The sequence below is a fragment of the Carassius gibelio genome, chromosome B22, assembly GCF_023724105.1.
Source record: "Carassius gibelio isolate Cgi1373 ecotype wild population from Czech Republic chromosome B22, carGib1.2-hapl.c, whole genome shotgun sequence".
NCBI classification, from domain to species: Eukaryota; Metazoa; Chordata; class Actinopteri; order Cypriniformes; family Cyprinidae; genus Carassius; species Carassius gibelio.
The window spans coordinates 19,763,522-19,783,557 of NC_068417.1; the positions used below are offsets into that span (position 1 = coordinate 19,763,522).

A 20,036-nucleotide genomic window follows, 5' to 3' on the forward strand; every position below is an offset into this window, starting at 1 on the left:
TCATAGCTTCACTTACTCTGCACTTTTATCTATATAAAACACTATATTCTTGCACTTCTGGTTAGATGCTAACTGCATTTCATTAGCTCTGTACTTGTACTCTGCATAATGACAATAAAGTTGAATCTAATCTAATCTAATCTAGATAGACGTAAGTTCTAGCAAAAAAAAAAAAAGTAGTTTGTGAAACACACATTAACGTCTATGGAATCAGCGATAATGAACCTTTCAACTATATTTTAATGTGTTTTATTAATATAATGTAGGTAACAATAAAGTTCTATTTTACAATAAAAGAAAATTCTATTCTTCTCACAGTTCACCAGCCACTTACATGTTAACACTCAGTTTGGATGTCGTTGTTTTCAGTTTGCACCGTTTTTCTGAGTTTGTCGTCATGGTTGTTAATTGATTTGTCATTTGTCTCAGCTGTGTTCAGTTCATTTTCACCAGTACTTAAGTTCTCTCAGTTTCTATTCAGTGGGTCTGACCACGTTAATGCTTTTTTGATGTTACCTGTGTCTTCTATGGACTGAATGCTATAATAAAAATACAACTGTTTCTTCATCATCATTATCTTCGTTTTTGTGATTACTACAAACCGTGACACTTATTTTCATGTCTTTCACAAAGTAATATGGAGGAACACATCGCCCGTTATAGAACAACTAATATGATTGTAATAAAGTTTGTTTTAGAAGGAAAGGAAGAAGTTGGAGCTGGAGTGACTCAGGCTCGTGGATATTTATTCAGTTCGTCAAAACTATAAGCAAAGGTGTGATCACACGCATTAAATAACATAAACTCAAAGCACGTTTGGTTGTACTCTCGTCCAGACACCATCCATTCGGCCACAAGCCCTCAGTCAGTCTCTCTCTGCCACTTCTGAGTCACAGTGACCATTTTAAGGGTCTCCCCATGCCAATCGCTGTAATTAGAAGCTTCTGAATGTCATTCTGCGCTTGACCAACTTACTCACCGCTCGTATCAGACCGCTCCCTCCCACTGCAAACCCCACTAAACCACTCCCCACTCGCCACGATGATCATTAAATAAATAACCAAATACATTTACTTGCACATATTTGAGAATTGGAATATCAGACGTTTCGTAATATAGTTAACATGTTTGTGAATATTTTGAATAAAAAAGGGAAAACTAAATAAATGCGATACATTACGCATACAGAGCTACACATTCTACAATACACATTCTAAAATAACAGTTGTGTTAAACTCACACTGGAAGCTCAGCTAGAATATTTTAAACTTATGTGTGAAAGGGTTAATATTAGAATATTATTAAAAAAGACTATTTGGTTTCTAAGCAAAAAATGTTATACCTTTTTTTTTTCCATCTTCCCATCTGCAGGTTTTTGGGTGCTGCTGCAGATGAAGCCTGTCAGTTTGTGAGTGGAATTGTGGGTGAAAACCCGTTACTCCTGAGAGAGCTGAATCTGAGTGAACATGAACTAGGAGACACACGAGTTAATCAGATCTCTGCTCTACTGCGGGATAGACATTGTAAATTCAACACACTGACGTGAGTATTGTGCATTGTTTTACACTTTACAATAACAGTATACGTATCTTGAAAACAGAATAACAGTTTGTTACATTTTGATAATTATCATTGAATTTTTTTTTAAACTTTTATTTGTATAGAAAGCCATTAGGACTCAGACACTGCGTACAGCTACAAACATTAAATCTTGTTTTTTGAAAACATCAACCATAAAAATGAATGAACGTGACAGAGGTTAAGCAGCTAAATATAGTGAATCCCAGTTAAAGTGCAAACAAACACAAATGCTTATTTCATTTAAACTTGTTATATGTTTGCTGTATATGTATTACTTTAACTTTGTCACGGCCGGGATACAAGGAAACACAGTGAGAGAACCAAGTGCAGGTATGTCGTTTATTTAGGGTAAATCCAAAAGAGGAACAGTCCAGGCAGGGGTCAAAACCAAAACATCAATCCAAAACATAAACAGACTAGGACACAAGACAAGTGCACGACTAGAGACGGACGTGAATAAACAAGGACTCTGTGACACATACTAAGACAGACCGGGTTAAATACACAAGGAGAGGCAAACGCTAATGGGAAACTGACAGAGTGTGATGATTAGTAATTAGTGACAGCTGGGTGCAATAATTAAGCAGGGACGTGAGGAAAGTGATTAATGAAGTGACAGACACCGTGGGAAAAGAGGACATCTAGTGGACACCCAGGGAACACAACCCAGACACTGTGACAATACCCCCCCTCTACGGAGCGGCTCCCAGACGCTCCACGACAAGAAACAACATAGAGACCAGGAGGGAGGCGGACAGGTGGAGGCTCAGGGGGAGGGACGGAGGGCCAGAAAAAAAAAAAAAATCATGGGGAACCGATACTAGAAGTGTAGACACAAAACAGAGAGACCAGGAGGGAGGAGGACCGGAGGAGGTCCAGGGGGAGGGACGGAGGGCCAGGCTCACTGAGGGGAACAGACAGAAAACATAACAGAAAACAAGAAACACAAAACACAAGTCGAAAAAGGACATCACGTGGCGCCCACTAGGGCGGAACAGAAGACCACCACAACCGTGTGGTCAGGGCGGACGCTCCCCAGGGAGGAGCAGAAGACCACCACAACCATGTGGTCGAGACGGATGCCCCCCAGGGCAGAGCAGAAGACCACCACATCCTTGTGGTCGAGGCCGAAGGCCCCCAGGGCGGAGCAGAAGACCACCACAACCGTGTGGTCGGACCAACGGGAGGATGAAACTCTGGCAATCCCATGGTGTACATACTGGACTCCAGAAGATTGGTGCTGACCCGACACTGCTCATGAAGATTCTTGGTGACTTGCATTTGTACATGAAGATCATTGGTGACTTGTATTTGTACATGAAGATCATTGGTGACTTGTATTTGCTCATGAAGATCAATGGTGATTTGCCTTTGTTCATGAACATCAGTGGTGACTTGCCTTTGTTCATGAAGATCACCGGTGACTTGACTCAGTCCTTGAAGATCACCAGTGACTTGACTCTGGAAGGTCAGCGGTGACTAGCCCTGACCCTGGAAGGTCAGCGGTGACTAGCCCTGACCCTGGAAGGTCAGCGGTGACTAGCCCTGACCCTGGAAGGTCAGCGGTGACTAGCCCTGACCCTGGAAGGTCATCGGTGACTAGCCCTGACCCTGGAAGGTCATCGGTGACTAGCCCTGACCCTGGAAGGTCATCGGTGGCTAGCCCTGACTCTGGAAGGTCATCGGTGACTAGCCCTGACTCTGGAAGGTCCACGAACACCTGACTTGACTCTGGGGGGTCAACAGGAACCTGACTCGACTCTGGGGGGTCAACAGGAACCTGACTCGACTCTGGGGGGTCAACAGGAACCTGACTCGACTCTGGGGGGTCAACAGGAACCTGACTCGACTCTGGGGAGTTCACTGGAACCTGACTCGACTCTGGGGAGTTCACTGGAACCTGACTCGACTCTGGAGGGTCAACTGGAACCTGACTCGACTCTGGAGAGTCCACTGGAACCTGACTTGACTCTGGAGAGTCCACTGGAACCTGACTCGACTCCAGAGGGTCAGCTGTGACTGTCATCCTGTGCAGCGGCGTTGGGCAAGCAGCCATCTTGGGCCATGACTCTGGACAGGTGGCCATCTGGTGCTGTGGCACTGGGCTGGCAGCCATCTTGTGCTGTGGCGCTGGATTGACGGCCATCTTGGGCCATGACTCGGGACGGGCGGCCATCTTGGACCGTGGTTCTGGACTGGTGGCCAACTTGGGCATTGGCGCTGGGTGAGTGGCCATCTTGCACTGTGGCACTGGGCTGGCAGCCATCTTGTGCTGTGGCGCTGGATTGGCGGCCATCTTGGGCCATGACTCTGGACGAGCGGCCATCTTGGGCCTTGACTCTGGACGAGCGGCCATCTTGGGCCTTGGCGCCGGTGTCATGAGAAATCGAGTCCGCCCGAGAAATCGAGTCCGCTTAGGACCCCGAGTGATCCCATTGGCTCAACGAACAATTAATGGGTATTATTTTTTAGCGCCTGATTACAATTCCTGCTAAATAGCGTTTTTATTTTTGTCGTTTGAACTTTGCTATAATGACCATTTATGTACTTTAAATTACATGTTTCATATGCTAGTATATAGCCGACGCGCTTTAGGTTGTGAAATCAAACATTTCTCGTTTTTTTTTTTTTTTTGTTACTCGCGTATCAGCATAGCATACAGCTACTCGATGTGTGTGTGTAAATTTATATTGTTAATCTAAATGATATAAAATCGCAATTGTTTGTGCAGAACCGTGTTATTGTTGTATTATATACATATATATTATTATTTTATGTAAAATGAATGTTATATTAATTTTACATGAAGTATGTCAGTATGCCTATTATATTTATACCATTAAGTATAGTAAGTGAATAATGGTTGTTTGTGCACTGAAAGTAACTAAAAATACAGCTAGATAGTTTATATAGATAGCAATAATTGCTATATAATTATAATTTGCAATTATAATATAATGATTCTACTGTTTTTTTTTTTTTTACATATAAATGTTCAAGGAATATGCACACTATCTATGTAAGACATTTATACATTTTTCAAAATGCATAACATTTTCAAAGAATCTTTACAGAAAGACATACTATTGTGTCTATGTTGTCAAAAACACCCTCACTGTTTTAATAGTTGGTGTTAAATGCATTAGTCGTCATACATACAGCAAGCAAGCCAAAGGCAACAGGGGTTAATTAAGAAAAAACTGTAAGATGTCGATACTGGAGTAAAAAAAACCTTTGGAGAAACCAGACTAACCAAAAACACTGGGGACCAGTTCTCCTCTGTATATTCAGTCTGAACATTTGGTACAATATCATTGGTAGTTAACAGTGTTACTGCATTGATTCAGCTGTAAGGTTAGAGGTTAAACGTGCCATGTACAGGCAGCAACATTGTTTTCTCTGTGGCCCAGGTGAGGCATGCAGTGGGAGTGAAGAGTGCTAAGGTGCAGTCATCCATTCATAAATTCTTGCTGTTTTGCTGAAACTGGAAACAGTTCATCCTATGTGAAGTCCATTGTGGAAGATTGGGGAATCCTCAGTCTCAACGTAACTCAAAAGTGTCTGGGACAGAGCTTCTGTGGTAAAGAAAAATATAAAAATTGTTTAGGAACTGTAATATAATAATAATAAAAAAAATCCTCTCTGCCTTTGTAATATACAGTATGCTGGAAGACTTTCTTGACATCATACAGAACGGGTTCAGAATACAACAGAAGCAGGAAACATCAAAAATCACTGTTAACCGTATAGAGCATCTGTTTACAATTCTTGCAAAAATCAAGTTATGATTTATGTGTATGTTGTTATAAAAACAATCAAACAGACATAAATGTAATCTGTTAAACTCAGTCTATTTTGCATTCAAACATTGCTTTAAATAAAGAGACAGGTGATTTATTTGAGCAGAGCTTGTTTTCTGCCTCCACTATTTGGAAAGTCTAATATATATATATATATCCTATTTTCTATGAAACAAACTGCTGCAATGAAAATCTCCTTTTGATTTATTGTGCCTTAATTTACTATTAATTTCATTCATAATTATTCACTTACTGAACGGTATTATGAAAGTATATGTGTTTGTTTATGTTAAATAAAAGATAAACATGAGAAAAGAGTCGTATCTTCACTTAAAATCATAGAAATGCATCTTGAACAATCGGGTCCCACCTAGCGAGGACCCCTAAGATGGCGGCCGTCGCGATGCCTGTGCGCAGGATGCAACGGAGGCACTTGTCCCGAACGAAGGACACGAGACAGTTACTAATGTACACTAAAAATCTTTGTCAGATTTGAGATCGTATTAACTACCAGCAAAATACGTTCATATGTGGAAAAAATAGCAGATGGAGTCGATAAAACGCCTGAACAATGAATACAGACCTCATCGTCAAAGATCGCGAGAAAAAGGCTTGAACAATCGGGTCCCACCTAGCGAGGACCCGTAAGATGATTAATTATTATTATCACTACTAACGTTACTACTATTATTTGTGTGTGTATTGGCAGTGTCATATTACTGCACAAGGACAGTGGATAATATTGGTAGTTAATAAGAAAATCTGCTCAAATCATTAATCGCCCCTCCCCTCCACACCCAAATGCATGCGTGTGCAGGACGGGTTTAAGCACACCTCTAGTTCTGTCATACTCGTGCACAAATCACACGAAGATTTTTATTGTGAATTACTACCTGTCTTGTGTCCTTCATGACAAGTGCATCCGTTGCGACTTGCGCACAGGCATCGCGATGGCCGCCATCTTAGGGGTCCTCGCTAGGTGGGACCCGATTGTTCAAGATGCATTTTAAGGGAAGATACGACTCTTTTCTCATGTTTATCTTTTATTTAACATAAACAAACGTATATACTTTTATAATAGCGTTCAGTAAGTGAATAATTATGAATGAAATTAATAGTAAATTAAGGCACAATAAATCATAAGGAGATTGCAGCAGTTGTTTTGTTTAATATAAAATAGTATATATATATTTATTAGTATTTTCGTATTAGACTTTCCAAATAGTGGAGGCAGAAAACAAGCTCTGCTCAAATAAATCACCTGTCTCTTTATTTAAAGCAATGTTTGAATGCAAAATAGACTGAGTTTAACAGATTACATTTATGTCTGTTTGATTGTTTTTATAACAACATACACATAAATCATAACTTGATTTTTGCAAGAATTGTAAACCGATGCTCTATACGGTTAACAGTGATTTTTGATGTTTCCTGCTTCTGTTGTATTCTGAACCCGTTCTGTATGATGTCAAGAAAGTCTTCCAGCATACTGTATATTACAAAGGCAGAGAGGATTTTTTTTTTTTTTTATTATATTACAGTTCCTAAACAATTTTTATATTTTTCTTTACCACAGAAGCTCTGTCCCAGACGCTCTCGGGTTACGTTGAGACTGAGGATTCCCCAATCTTCCACAATGGACTTCACATAGGATGAACTGTTTCCAGTTTCAGCAAAACAGCAAGAATTTATGAATGGATGACTGCACCTTAGCACTCTTCACTCCCACTGCATGCCTCACCTGGGCCACAGAGAAAACAATGTTGCTGCCTGTACATGGCACGTTTAACCTCTAACCTTACAGCTGAATCAATGCAGTAACGCTGTTAACTACCAATGATATTGTACCAAATGTTCAGACTGAATATACAGAGGAGAACTGGTCCCCAGTGTTTTTGGTTAGTCTGGTTTCTCCAAAGGTTTTTTTTACTCCAGTATCGACATCTTACAGTTTTTTCTTAATTAACCCCTGTTGCCTTTGGCTTGCTTGCTGTATGTATGACGACTAATGCATTTAACACCAACTATTAAAACAGTGAGGGTGTTTTTGACCACATAGACACAATAGTATGTCTTTCTGTAAAAATCATTTGAAAATGTTATGCATTTTGAAAAATGTATAAATGTCTTACATTGATAGTGTGCATATTGCTTGAACATTTAAATGTAAAAAAATTGTGTGGAATTATATTATAATTGCAAGTTATAATTAACAATTATAAACTAGCTGCATTTTTAGTTACTTTCAGTGCACAAACAGCCATTATTGCCTTACTATTACTGATTTGTAATAGTACAAGTAACTGTTGTACTATTTTATGTACTGTGTTATATGAGTTAAAGTCAATTACAATTGTAATTTCGTCATCATAATGTGATAATTGCTGTATGATTTTCTTTGAAAACAATAGCTTCTTAAATAATATACAATCAGCAATTGCAATACATGAACTGCTTGTAAGCAAAACCATATATAACAACATAAGTATACTTATTACAATATTGAAAATAATGTAAAAAATTACATGAATTAGGTAGTAAGTCAAAATAAATAAAAATCAAAGTGTGTGTGTGTGTGTGTATCTATCTATCTATCTATCTATCTATCTATCTATCTATCTATATATATATATATATATATATATATATATATATATATATATATATATATATATATAGGTTCGTTTTATTAATAATTATCTTTCAACTATCCCACAATCTTCTGAATATGTGGGCTAAACGTGTTTTAGTCATCACAACTGAATTTTTATTATTATTATTTTAGAACTGGAAAATATATTCAAAAGCTGTGCTGAGGCGTTCTAGTAACCGAATATTAAAACTAATTACAATGCATTATTTATGAGATGCTGCTAGTTTTATGACATTTAAAAAAACATTTTGATCAATTACATTCTGTATGTTGCTTTTATTAAATTATTTTTGCTTGAAACAACAAGCTACCGCAGCTCCGATTAGCCATGCAACAAGTTATCGCGATAACAACTTTTGATCAGGCATTTAAAACAGCTACCGCCTTGGTCCTAAGCGGACTCGATTTCGCGGGGGGACTGGATTTCTCACCACACCGGGTTAGCGGCCATTTTGTGCTGTAGTGCTGGGCTGGCGGCCATCTTGTGTGGTGGTGCTGGATTGGCGGCCATCTTGTGCTGTGGTGCTGGGCTGGCGACCATCTTGGGCTGTGGCGCTGGCTCAGCAGCTGTGACATGAACACTCTTGGGAATCTCTAAGATCTTTGATAGCGTAGTGAAATAATCCAAGAATGAGTCAGCAGCCATCTTGGGCGTTGGCACTGAGCTGGCGGCCTTCTTGCACCGTGGCGCTGTACTGGTGATCACCTTGTTTTGTGGTGCTGTGTTGGCGTCCATCCTGCCTCGTGGTGCTGAACTAGTGGTTATCATGGGCAGTGGCACCACCGTGGCGGACGTGCGCTTCCTCTCTCCTCTCCGTCCGCCATGTTGAGATGGTGGCTCTGATCCATCCCACACGAGCCCCGGGTCGAAGGGAGGCCATGGTTGAGAGCGGTGCTGAATCTCCTCTCGACCACTCCCTCCTCTGCGACCTCCCCTGGTCCCCTGGAAAACCACCAGGCGAGTTCCCTCAAATCCATTCCTCTCCCGCTCTGTGGCTGGGGAGGAGACATAAGCAGACATACCGCTGGTTCTCTGTGTGACAGAGTCCTTCTGTCACGGCCGGGATACAAGGAAACACGGTGAGAGAACCAAGTATGTCGTTTATTTAGGGTAAATCCAAAAGAGAAACAGTCCAGGCAGGGGTCAAAACCAAAACGTCAATCCAAAACATAAACAGACTAGGACACAAGACAAGTGCACGACTAGAGACGGACGTGAATAAACAAAGACTCTGTGACACATACTAAGACAGACCGGGTTAAATACACAAGGAGAGGCAAACGCTAATGGGAACCTGACAGAGTGTGATGATTAGTAATTAGTGACAGCTGGGTGCAATAATTAAGCAGGGACGTGAGGAAAGTGATTAATGAAGTGACAGACACCGTGGGAAAAGAGGACATCTAGTGGACACCCAGGGAACACAACCCAGACACTGTGACAAACTTGTTGGTGTGTTCTCACAACAATCACAAACATTAGATTGAATGTTGCTGCAGCTGTATAAACACAGTTACATAAATGCATCTGCTTAGCATTTCACTCCTGCATAGAAATGTGAGGCGTTTAACACGCTTATTTTAAAACATGTTTATAGTTGCTCATTTAGAAATGAATAAGGTCGGACCATGCAATATTCACAGAGAAATGAGTAAAAGAGATTTTCACTTTTTTCACAACGAGAAAATGAAGATTGCAACATGCTTGTTAATTTATTAAAAGCACAATAAACTGTGCTAGAGAACTGCATTCTCTATTCACAAGCTTTCAGTTGGCCCTGTATGCATGTACAATATAATGCACTATATTTACATATTACACACTATGTATCAAAATGCCTGACTTGGCGTGTATTCAGGTAAAAACAGTCAAATATGTCTAAAGTGAGCATAAACAGTTGGGAGAAAATCAGATGTGTATCAATAAATTAAATCTGTGCATTCAGTGTTAAAGTGACAGCAACCTAATATACCTGCTGCTCTTGACTGAAAAACATTTGTAGCATATTTAATTTATTCAGTCCCTGCAGTTTTATTTTATTTCATATTTAATGACTCCATTTTTTTGTAGTGTTTTGTACTTGAATAATTGGCTACATGAAAAAAACTAATAATAATTTGCGTCTTTGTTCTGGTATGTTTATTTGTCTTATTGCTTGTAATTTGATTTTGTTTTTATCACGGATTGTTTACTTATTTACTTAATTGCTTAAGAAGTTTTTACTTACAGTACTTAATTAATTTACTTAATTTTTTTATGTTGCTGCCTTATGTTAAACTGGATTAAATTTCCTTTTTTTCCACATCAATCTACACTCCATACAACATAATGGTAAAGCAAAAAAAAAAAAAAAAAAAAAATAGGTTTTTAACATCTTAGCGAATTTATTAAAATAAAATAAATTAGTTGATTCCATTGCATAAGTACTCATACCCTTATCTGGGACAGTTGACATTTAGCTCAGGAGTATTCATATTGCTTATAGATGTTACTACACGTTTAGTGAAGTTAACCTGTGGCAAATTCAATTGAATGGGTATGATTTGGAAAGGCACACACATCTTAATTAAAGGTCTAACAGCTGATATTGCATATCACAGCAAAAACCTTAATGAAGTTGTGTGTTGTGGCTAAAATATTCCAAATAATTTTTCCTGTCTTTGTTTTCTTTCTCTGCAGGCTGAATAACAACAGAATTACAGAAAAAGGTTTTGCTGCTCTGACTTCAGTGTTTATTTCAAATCCCTCAAACCTGATAGAGCTGGATCTGAGTGGAAATAAACTAGGAAACACTGGGATCAAGAAGATCTGTATTTTGTTGAGAAATCCACAATGTAGCTTGAAGAAACTGAAGTGTGTATTTTTATTCATCGACATTTCTGCATGATAGTATACATTTATAAATGTCCAATTGATTAGATTAATTGAAAAAAAATAAAAAATAAAATAAGATGGCTATGGAAGCTAAAATTATAATTTTTTAACTGTGTTTAAAGAGAACTTTAGCTATTGTATGAAACTCAAATGAAGCAGGTGCTATTAATGCATTGGGTGTAGTACTTAACAGCTTTTTAATGTATATTTAGACTTTCAGACTGCAGTATCACTGAAGAAGGTTATAAAACTCTGACTTCATCTCTGAAGTCAAACTCAAACCTGATAGAGGTGGATCTCACAGGAAATGATCCTGGACAATCAGGAGTGCAGGGTCTCATTGATTTACTGAGAGGTGGATGCTGTAAATTAAAGACTGTCAGGTAATAAAAGCCTTTCAGTTTTTCGAAATAAGACAAAGACATATTCAGATGTGTGCAACTAGTTAAATGTGACAAATAAAGCTAATGCAGAATTAGAATGACATGATTTACTGAATTGCTATCAAGCAAAACTGGTAATATTTATCACAATTATGACTAACACATTCTACTCTTTACTTTACTTTAGTACTACACTGGACCCATAAGGAGGATGGGAGCTGCAAAATACTTAAAATTCTAACAAAATTATCTAATTTAAAGTTTCCAAATGTTCTGCTTCCTGTAGGTTTTTGAAAAGTTCAGCTGCACAGGAAGCGTGTGACTATCTGAGTCAAGTTCTTGGTACAAATCCATTAGTACTAACGGAACTGGACCTGAGTGAAGATAAATTAGGAGATCTGGATGGAGAGAAACTCTCTGCTCTTTTGATGGACTCTCATAGCAAACTGGAGACAATGAAGTGAGTGAACATGATTTATAACTTTTATTTTGTTCAGTATAAAGTACTGTCAGTCACGTGTGATCAGATATGAAAAGCTGCTGATCTCTTATGTGCTGAATATGTGCTGAATAATAAATAATGCTGTTTTTGTGTTTAGGCTGAATAATTGTAGGCTGACAGAGAAAAGCTGTTCAGTTCTAGCTACTGTTCTCTCCTCCAAAACCATCCTGAAAGAGATGAACCTGAACAACAGCCGTCTGCTGGACTCAGGAGTCAAAGTGATCTGTGAGGGACTGAAGAAATCTAAGCTAGAGATATTAAAGTGAGTGCATTTCAACATTGCCTACACTTAACATTATATATTTATTGAATCTGGTTGCTTCCAGAGGTATATATTTTAAATATATATATTTTTCTCTCATAACAGTGGTAATATCTCTAGGTAAAATTTAAACTTAAAGAATGTTTTGTTGAATGTAACAAAAAAATGACACAATTAGCAATAAAATAAAATAAATGTATCAAATAATTAGAATAAAGTATAATTAAATAGTTATTTATATCAGCTTTCAGTAGTAATTGTAGCAGAATTATTATTACCATCAACTAATCTGTTCGTCCAGCAACCATTCAGTGTTATTTCATATCAACTCTAAAAAATTATTTTTGTGGCCACGGAAAATAGCTTTCTTTCAAGAACTAATGCAGTAGAGCATGTAACAAGATCGGCTTGTAAAAGGGACATTATCCGAAAGCAGTGACAGTCAGAAACCTATGTAATTTGTGCACAATATTTTTGTTAATTAAACACTAACACACAACTAGTGTAAGCAAACAAATATACATTAATACATACATGAGGAGGGGCACATGAGACTGAATGAATGAAACCATTAGAGAAACTGGGGATGGAGCAATGATAAGGAGTCAGTTTAGTGAGTGAATCCATCAACACTGTTTTCTGTAGATGGGTCTACAGCATATTCTAAACCTCTGTTCCATTTAGTTTAATTTATGATACCTGCATTGCCTTGGTAATTAAATGAGTGTCTGGATGCAGCCTTGGATGAAAGTCTTGATGGTTCGAATGTTTGATGGTGTTGGAATTACAATCAAGTTCTGCAGGTTTGAACAGTGACAAACTCCAAAGATGTTATTCTGACTCAGTGGTTGAGAGAGTTTTCTCCCAGATGGAAAGTGAAGACATGGTCTATAGTCCATAAAAACTGATGTGGTTTGCTTACATGTCTGTTTTTTGTTTATCATATCTGATAATGTATTCAGCTCTGGTGTGTCTAGTTATAAATTGTGACTCAGCCTATTGTACAGCAATTAATTAACTTGAAACACAATGTTAAATTTAAATGTTAACATTTATTTAAATTTAAGCTTTTATGTTTTGCAGACTTTCAGACTGTGGTATCACAGAAGAAGGTTATAAAGCTCTGGCTTCAGCTCTGAGATCAAACCCTTCACACCTGATAGAGCTGGATCTGACAGAAAATGATCCTGGACAAACAGGAGTGAAGGAACTCAGTGATTTACAAAAGGGAGGGTGGTTTTCATCCAAAAAACTGAAAACCCTGAGGTAAGTGTTATTAAAATAGGAAAATGTAGCTGGAAGAGAATTAAACCATCAAAAAAGACATTTATAAAAGCTCTGAAATGACTAAAGACCCTTTAAAACAAGATTGCAAATAATCATCATATAACAGTTAATATCAGTGTACTTCTCCTGTGTCCAGGTTTTTGGGTCCAGCTGCAGATAAAGCCTGTAAATATCTGACCGAAGTTCTTCACATTAAAAACCCATTACTCCTGAGAGAACTGGATCTGAGTGAACATAAACTAGGAGACACAGGAGTGAATCAGATCTCTGCTCTACTGCAGGATAAACACTGTAAACTCAACACACTGATGTGAGTATTTCACATAATTTATGTACTTGATTAATACATTTTCAGTTTTCAAGCTCTTCAGTGAGTGTCGTTTTCATTTATTATTGTAGATTGATCTTGAATCAGGTGACAAAACAGTATTGCCCAGTGATTTATTTCTCAAGAGACTGAATGTTGGCACCAGATATTTCGTATTTATAAATTCTCTCTCCTGTTCTTCATTTTAGTCTGCATAAGTGTGGTCTAACAGAGGAAAGCTGTTCAGCTCTCGCTACAGTCCTGAAATCAAAATCGAGTCTGAAAGAACTTGACATGAGCAACAATAATCTGCAGGATTCAGGAATAAAGAAACTCCAGAACGGATTAGAAGATAAAAACTGCACACTCAAGAAACTAAGGTGAGCTCAGAGAATCATTGTTTTATTTTAACCATAACATTAAATTAAAAATAAATAATTAAATGTATGCATTTAGCAGACGCTTTTATCCAAAAGCGACTTATTAAGGCTATCAATTTTTACATATCATGTGTTCCTGGGGAATTGAACCCCCAACCTTGGAGGGCAGTGCTCTACCACTTGAGCTACAGGAACACAATAACAATCTTTTGATCAAAGTAAAAATTACTGAAAACCAGTGTTGGGGGTAACGAGTTACAAAGTAACGGATTACAGTAATTATATTACATTTTTGGGTAACGAAGTAAAGTAACGCATTACACTAATAATATTGGTAACTACCCTACTTTACTAGACTATAGGAATGCGCTTTCCTGCATTACACATGCCGTGTTTGCCTGTGTGTAAAGTTCTGGGCTGGGTTTCCCGATAACGATTGATCTTAGCGCTTAAGAGTGTTTTCTACGAGTAATTTTACGATCGTTCGTTATTGTTTGACATGCGTTTCCCAACATTGCATGTAAAGCAATCGCACAGCAGTGCTTCAAGTGCTACGTAGAAAGCATCTCTCCGTTTGTCAAGTGCTGAAATGTCATCTTATAGACGGTTTCATCAGGCGCACGCTCCTGGACCTAAGTTAACTTCCGGTCTGTGTTGTGTATATCGGTCTGGCTGTGGTGCCTTCTACAAACGCAGTTAAAGTTAAGGTGATGAGTAGACTGAAGTTGGGCTCAGGTACTTGTGATGTGTGATGTTTTTTCCATACATTTATTTATGTGTGGAGACTCGCCACAATTTTAAAACTAAACAACTTTCCAAAAGGCTTTGTTGAATAAACATGAGCACGTACTGCACGTTTAATAATAATAATAATTCCTTACATTTATATGTTTAAATATCAAAACGAGACACAGGTGTTTTTATATCACTGTATTTCAGAAGGAAGACTTGCATGTTATATGCCTGATAAAGCAGCGTTTGTGAGCTCAGCGCTGCTTTGTTTCCAGCTGTTATTGGGAAAACCTCTCTTTTTCGTGCTTTAAAGCATCTCCTGCTTAACATTTCTTCCATGTTTTATTTTTAATAGTAAATCCCCTTTGTTTACCAAAAAATTTAGTTTGCATAATTTTCAATATTTAAAAGAAAATCTAAATGAATGGTTTATGCCTTCATTTGATAACCAGAAAAATGTAAATACACAACAGAATTTCTGAGAAAAAAAAAAAAAACATTTAATAAGGCTATTTTAAGAAAAATTTAATACATAAATTTGTTTTTATGCATTTAAATAATTACACATGCTAAAAAAAATCAAACATATGCTGAAGAAAAGATTTCATTTTCATTTACATTTCATAGGGCCCTAAAAATGTAATTTTTTATAAATGTATAAGTGTTATGATTTAAATTAATTAGACATGCTTTTTGATTAATGCAATTAAATTTAACCATTAAAAAGGAGTTGAGAAAAAAATAAAACAGAAAAAAATGGAATCCAGAAAAATTAAAACGGAAAACGGAATTTGGAAAAAAATAAAGTAATAAGTAGTGAAGTTACTTTTCAAATGCAGTAACTACTAAAGTAATCTCATTACGATTTACAGAAGTAACTAGTAACTAATTAAATTTTTTTAGTAACTACCCCAACACTGCTGAAAACACAGGAAACAGGAATAAACATGAAAAACATGCCTTTGTCATATGATGCATTTTTCTTAACTTATAAGAGAAAGTACATTTGATTATTTTATGACATAAAATTATTTGACTATAAAACTGTAAGTGATTATTATTATTATTATTATTATTATTATTATTATTATTATTATTATTATTATTATAAACCTTTATTTTTATATTAAACCAGACTTTCAGACTGCAGTATCACTGAAGAAGGTTATAAAGCTCTGGCTTCAGCTCTGAGATCAAACCCTTCACACCTGATAGAGCTGGATCTCACAGGAAATGATCCTGGACAATCAGGAGTGAAGGAGCTCACTGATTTACTACAGGATCCAAACTGTCAACTGAAGACACTGAGGTGAGATATGATGAAATAATACAAAATAAATTACATGCATGCAAATAATTTATATAAATATAATTTCAAGAATATTAAATGCATTTATCATGTAGAATCAATTTTTCATTAGATCAAGTTTATTTAGAAATTTAAATTATTTCATACATCAGGTTTTTGGGTCCAGCTGCAGAAGAAGCCTGTAAATATCTGACTGAAGTTCTTCACATTAAAAACCCGTTACTCCTGAGAGAACTGGATCTGAGTGAATGTAAACTAGGAGACACAGGAGTGAATCAGATCTCTGCTCTACTGCAGGATAAACACTGTACACTCAACACACTGATGTGAGTATTTCACATGGTTTATAATGCTTTACACAAAATGTTGATGTTATATTTTTACAGCCTAATGAAACTCTGTTATTGTTGTTCTGTAAAATATTTAGGGACTGAGATTAATTAAACTATTATTTAAATGTATCTTTCTGTTACTCTTATTAGTTTCATGTCTTTCTCTGCAGGTTGAAGAATAGCAGTATCACAGCAGAAGGTTGTGCTGCTCTGATTTCAGCGTTTGATTCAAATCCTTCAAACCTGATCGAGCTGGATCTGAGTGGAAATAAACTCGGAAACTCAGGAATAGAGAAGATCTTTCTTCTGTTGAAAAATCCTCAATGCAAATTCATGAAACTGAAGTATGTATCTTCATTTATGTACTTTTCTGTATGTTTATATACATTTATTAATGTTTATTTAATTAGCTTAACTGTAGAAATGAAGGCCACAATTTTAGCTGTACTTTTATCTAATTTAGAGTCTGACTGAGGCTCATATTCATGTTTGAAAGAAACTGAGGACAGCATTTATTAATGATGGAATTTGATTACTATTACTTTTTGCCAATATTAAAATAAAAAACATTTTTGGCATACATCTTTTGCACTTTATGACAATATTTTTTTCATAATTTATCTATTTCGGTTTTCAGAAGCCATTCATAAATCCCGTTAGAGATGTGATGATATATGTCTCCGAAAATAATAACAATTATTATTATGTATTTATTTTTCTATAGACTCTCAGAGTGCAGTATCACTGAAGAAGGTTATAAAGCTCTGGCTTCAGCTCTGAGATCAAATCCTTCACACCTGATAGAGCTGGATCTCACAGGAAATGATCCTGGACAATCAGGAGTGAAGCAGCTCAGTGATTTACTACAGGATAAACAGTGTTCATTAAAGACCGTCAGGTGATAAAAGCTTTCAGATATTTCAAAAAAAACACTGATTTTTTTTTATTTTTTTGTAACAGTTTTTGTCAGTGTTTTGTAATACAATGTAAAATTAAATAAATAACAGTGCTATTTTTTATTATTATTTTATTTTTTTTAATAATACATATGTTCTCAATTAAACTGGAGACAATCATCATAACTGTAACTTCAACCACATTCTACACACATTTTACATTAATACTAAACTGGAGCAGAGGTGCACAATATTTAGGTGATGAGATATTATTGACTGATCACTGGGAGAATTCAGTTATTATTATAGCACTGATAATAGATTTTACACTAATATTTTCACAGATAAGTAGTTTTGCTATATTTGTGTTCACAAGAGAATATCTGATGATGATTTAGTGTATTTGTCAACTGGTGTCATGTGTTTAGACAAATTATATCACATTATCATTTTCATAGTATTATTATTGGATTTATTTTGATCATCTGCTGTAATTAAAGATATGCTGTTTTATGTTTTCTGTTTATGTGTAAAGAAGTAATAAGTGGAAATACATTTCTGTACTTTCTGTTACAGGTGTTTGCTTATACATGAAAATGGCAATAGTTTAATTCATTCAGACCGATGTTTGAAGTTATTATTCTGCTCTGTTTAGAGATTCGTTTAGAACAGGAGCTCCTAAAGGCATACAGTTGGACTATTATCTAATCTGTAATCGTTTCCTGCAGGTTTTTGAAAAGTCCTGCTGCACAGGAAGCGTGTGAGTACCTCACTAAAGTTCTGGGCACAAGTCCATTATTACTGACAGAACTGGATCTGAGTGAAGATAAATTAGGAGATCTGGATGGAGAGAAGCTCTCTGCTCTTTTGATGGACTCTCACAGCAAACTGGAGAAAATGAAGTGAGTGAAGAAGAGTTTATACGTTATATCTTCTGTTTCGTCATTATTAGACTTTCAGACATTCTGTATCTGTGAGCAAATATGATGAATTTGTTGTTTGAAGAATATGTGCTGAAAAATAAATGATTCTGTTTTTGTGTTCAGGCTGAATAATTGTGAGCTGACAGAGAAAAGCTGTTCAGTTCTAGCTACTGTTCTCTCCTCCAAAACCATCCTGAAAGAGATGAACCTGAACAACAGTCGTCTGCTGGACTCAGGAGTCAAAGTGATCTGTGAGGGACTGAAGAATCCTGTGTGTGAACTGAAGATACTCAAGTGAGTACATTTCACCATCATTCAGCATATGTATACGTATGTATTTATATCTAGATTTTAATCAGTTCACCTCCAGTAATGGAAATAATTGAATAATACTTTGTTGTTTTTGTTGTAGACAGTGGTTTTCATTCACTAACTGTGCATTGAGAACACATTTGTGTATTTTTAACAAGTGTTGTCTCTTATCACAGTGATAAAATAAATAAATTAACTATTACATTTATTCACAATTATATTTTTCCTAGGTTAAGGATGAAATTTAAAAACACAAAATGTCAAAATCAGTCTGCTACTTTCTTAAGTTTCTTTCTTATACTGTACATAACCCAAGTAGGGTTGGAATTTAATGGAGACTTGGGCCAAAAAATGGCACTAAAATAAGCAAACATTCTCCCCAAATTCACAATTTAATTTAGATCTGCTGATGTTACATCAGATTTTCTTTTTACGCATGTTGTATAAAAAGCGTGTAGAATTTTAACCAATCACACGTTTGTGTTGAGCAGATATATGTAGTGCCAAATCCAAAGGTGTTTAGATTAGAGAAAATGTCAGACTTTTGTTCAGTTTATGGCACGCACTCACTCATCATCTTAAAGTATAGATTTGATTTTAATGGGAGTTTAAGCGGACAGAACTCATGCTAGTCTTTGATGGCTTCAGTGATCGGGATGTTATTTGCTCACTTTCTGATTAAAATGTATTCCCAGTTTGAAAAACTGTTTTTCTTTGTTGTTGTTGTTTTTCATGCAACTGAAATGACAATTGTGATTGTGCACTCTATGTATTTACTTTTAATTCATGTTTTTATTTTCTCTAGACTCTCAGACTGCAGTATCACTGAAGAAGGTTATAAAGCTCTGGCTTCAGCTCTGAGATCAAACCCTTCACACCTGATAGAGCTGGATCTCACAGGAAATGATCCTGGACAATCAGGAGTGAAGGAGCTCAGTGATTTACTACAGGATCCAAACTGTCAACTGAAGACACTGAGGTGAGATGTGGTGAAATAATACTAAATAAATTATTTTTCATAAAGCCTTTTAAAGCCTATTTTTTCATAGAAAATTGATTTTACTAATTCAGTCTATTGAATGGAACTGGGTTATATTTTTAAATTATTCAATATCAATATTTATGACAATATTTGTGACCTGTGCTGGCAAAGTGAGTTGGACTGCGCACGGTCTAATTTTGAGCTACAGGCAAAAGAAGTGAAAAATGTCAGTTTTCGTCTAATTTGAACACATCTGAATTTGACATTTGAAACACTTTCAGATTTGAAACATCTAAAATGATCTTTATTTGTATGTTTTCTGAGAGAAGGACCTTTTTCTCTGCTCTTCTGCTTCTCATAAGTTGTTTGTCTGTTGTTGTAAAGCGCAGAATTCTCGCTGAAAAAATAAGATTTAAAGAAATATGATTTTCAAACTCATGCAGATGAAAACAAAACGATCAGTGACTCATATTTGCAAAGCACCTCTCCCAGAGCGTGCGATCTCCCTATAAAGTACATT

General features: G+C 36.5%; 2 protein-coding genes across 2 annotated transcripts in view; one reads left to right on the forward strand and one right to left on the reverse strand.

Moving 5' to 3' along the window:
* LOC127986808 (uncharacterized) overlaps window positions 1-20,036 on the forward strand; it is a 353,087-nt gene that overhangs the window by 197,815 nt on the left and 135,236 nt on the right. Inside the window, exons 32-46 of the mRNA XM_052589043.1 lie at window positions 1,372-1,542; window positions 10,715-10,888; window positions 11,122-11,292; window positions 11,579-11,752; window positions 11,892-12,056; window positions 13,140-13,322; window positions 13,480-13,653; window positions 13,860-14,030; window positions 15,898-16,071; window positions 16,224-16,397; window positions 16,574-16,747; window positions 17,128-17,301; window positions 18,028-18,201; window positions 18,346-18,516; window positions 19,340-19,513. Coding sequence (XP_052445003.1) covers window positions 1,372-1,542; window positions 10,715-10,888; window positions 11,122-11,292; window positions 11,579-11,752; window positions 11,892-12,056; window positions 13,140-13,322; window positions 13,480-13,653; window positions 13,860-14,030; window positions 15,898-16,071; window positions 16,224-16,397; window positions 16,574-16,747; window positions 17,128-17,301; window positions 18,028-18,201; window positions 18,346-18,516; window positions 19,340-19,513 — 2,598 coding nt within the window. The remainder of the gene's footprint in view (window positions 1-1,371; window positions 1,543-10,714; window positions 10,889-11,121; window positions 11,293-11,578; window positions 11,753-11,891; window positions 12,057-13,139; window positions 13,323-13,479; window positions 13,654-13,859; window positions 14,031-15,897; window positions 16,072-16,223; window positions 16,398-16,573; window positions 16,748-17,127; window positions 17,302-18,027; window positions 18,202-18,345; window positions 18,517-19,339; window positions 19,514-20,036) is intronic.
* Window positions 2,420-3,952, reverse strand: LOC127986829 (uncharacterized). The gene is made up of 2 exons (XM_052589095.1): window positions 3,362-3,952; window positions 2,420-3,301 (listed from the first exon to the last, which is right to left on the reverse strand). Exons 1-2 carry the CDS (start codon window positions 3,935-3,937, stop codon window positions 3,026-3,028), a joined length of 852 nt encoding a protein of 283 aa, XP_052445055.1. The 5' UTR covers window positions 3,938-3,952; the 3' UTR covers window positions 2,420-3,025.

Bases quoted from the DNA above. Each gene is read 5' to 3' on its own strand.
- LOC127986829 (XM_052589095.1), bottom strand. From the start codon at position 3,937: ATGGCCGCTCGTCCAGAGTCAAGGCCCAAGATGGCCGCTCGTCCAGAG. The intron at 3,302-3,361 runs GTTCCTGTTGAC...GAGTCAAGTCAG, and splicing joins ACCCCCCAGAGTCGAGTCAG to GTGTTCGTGGACCTTCCAGA.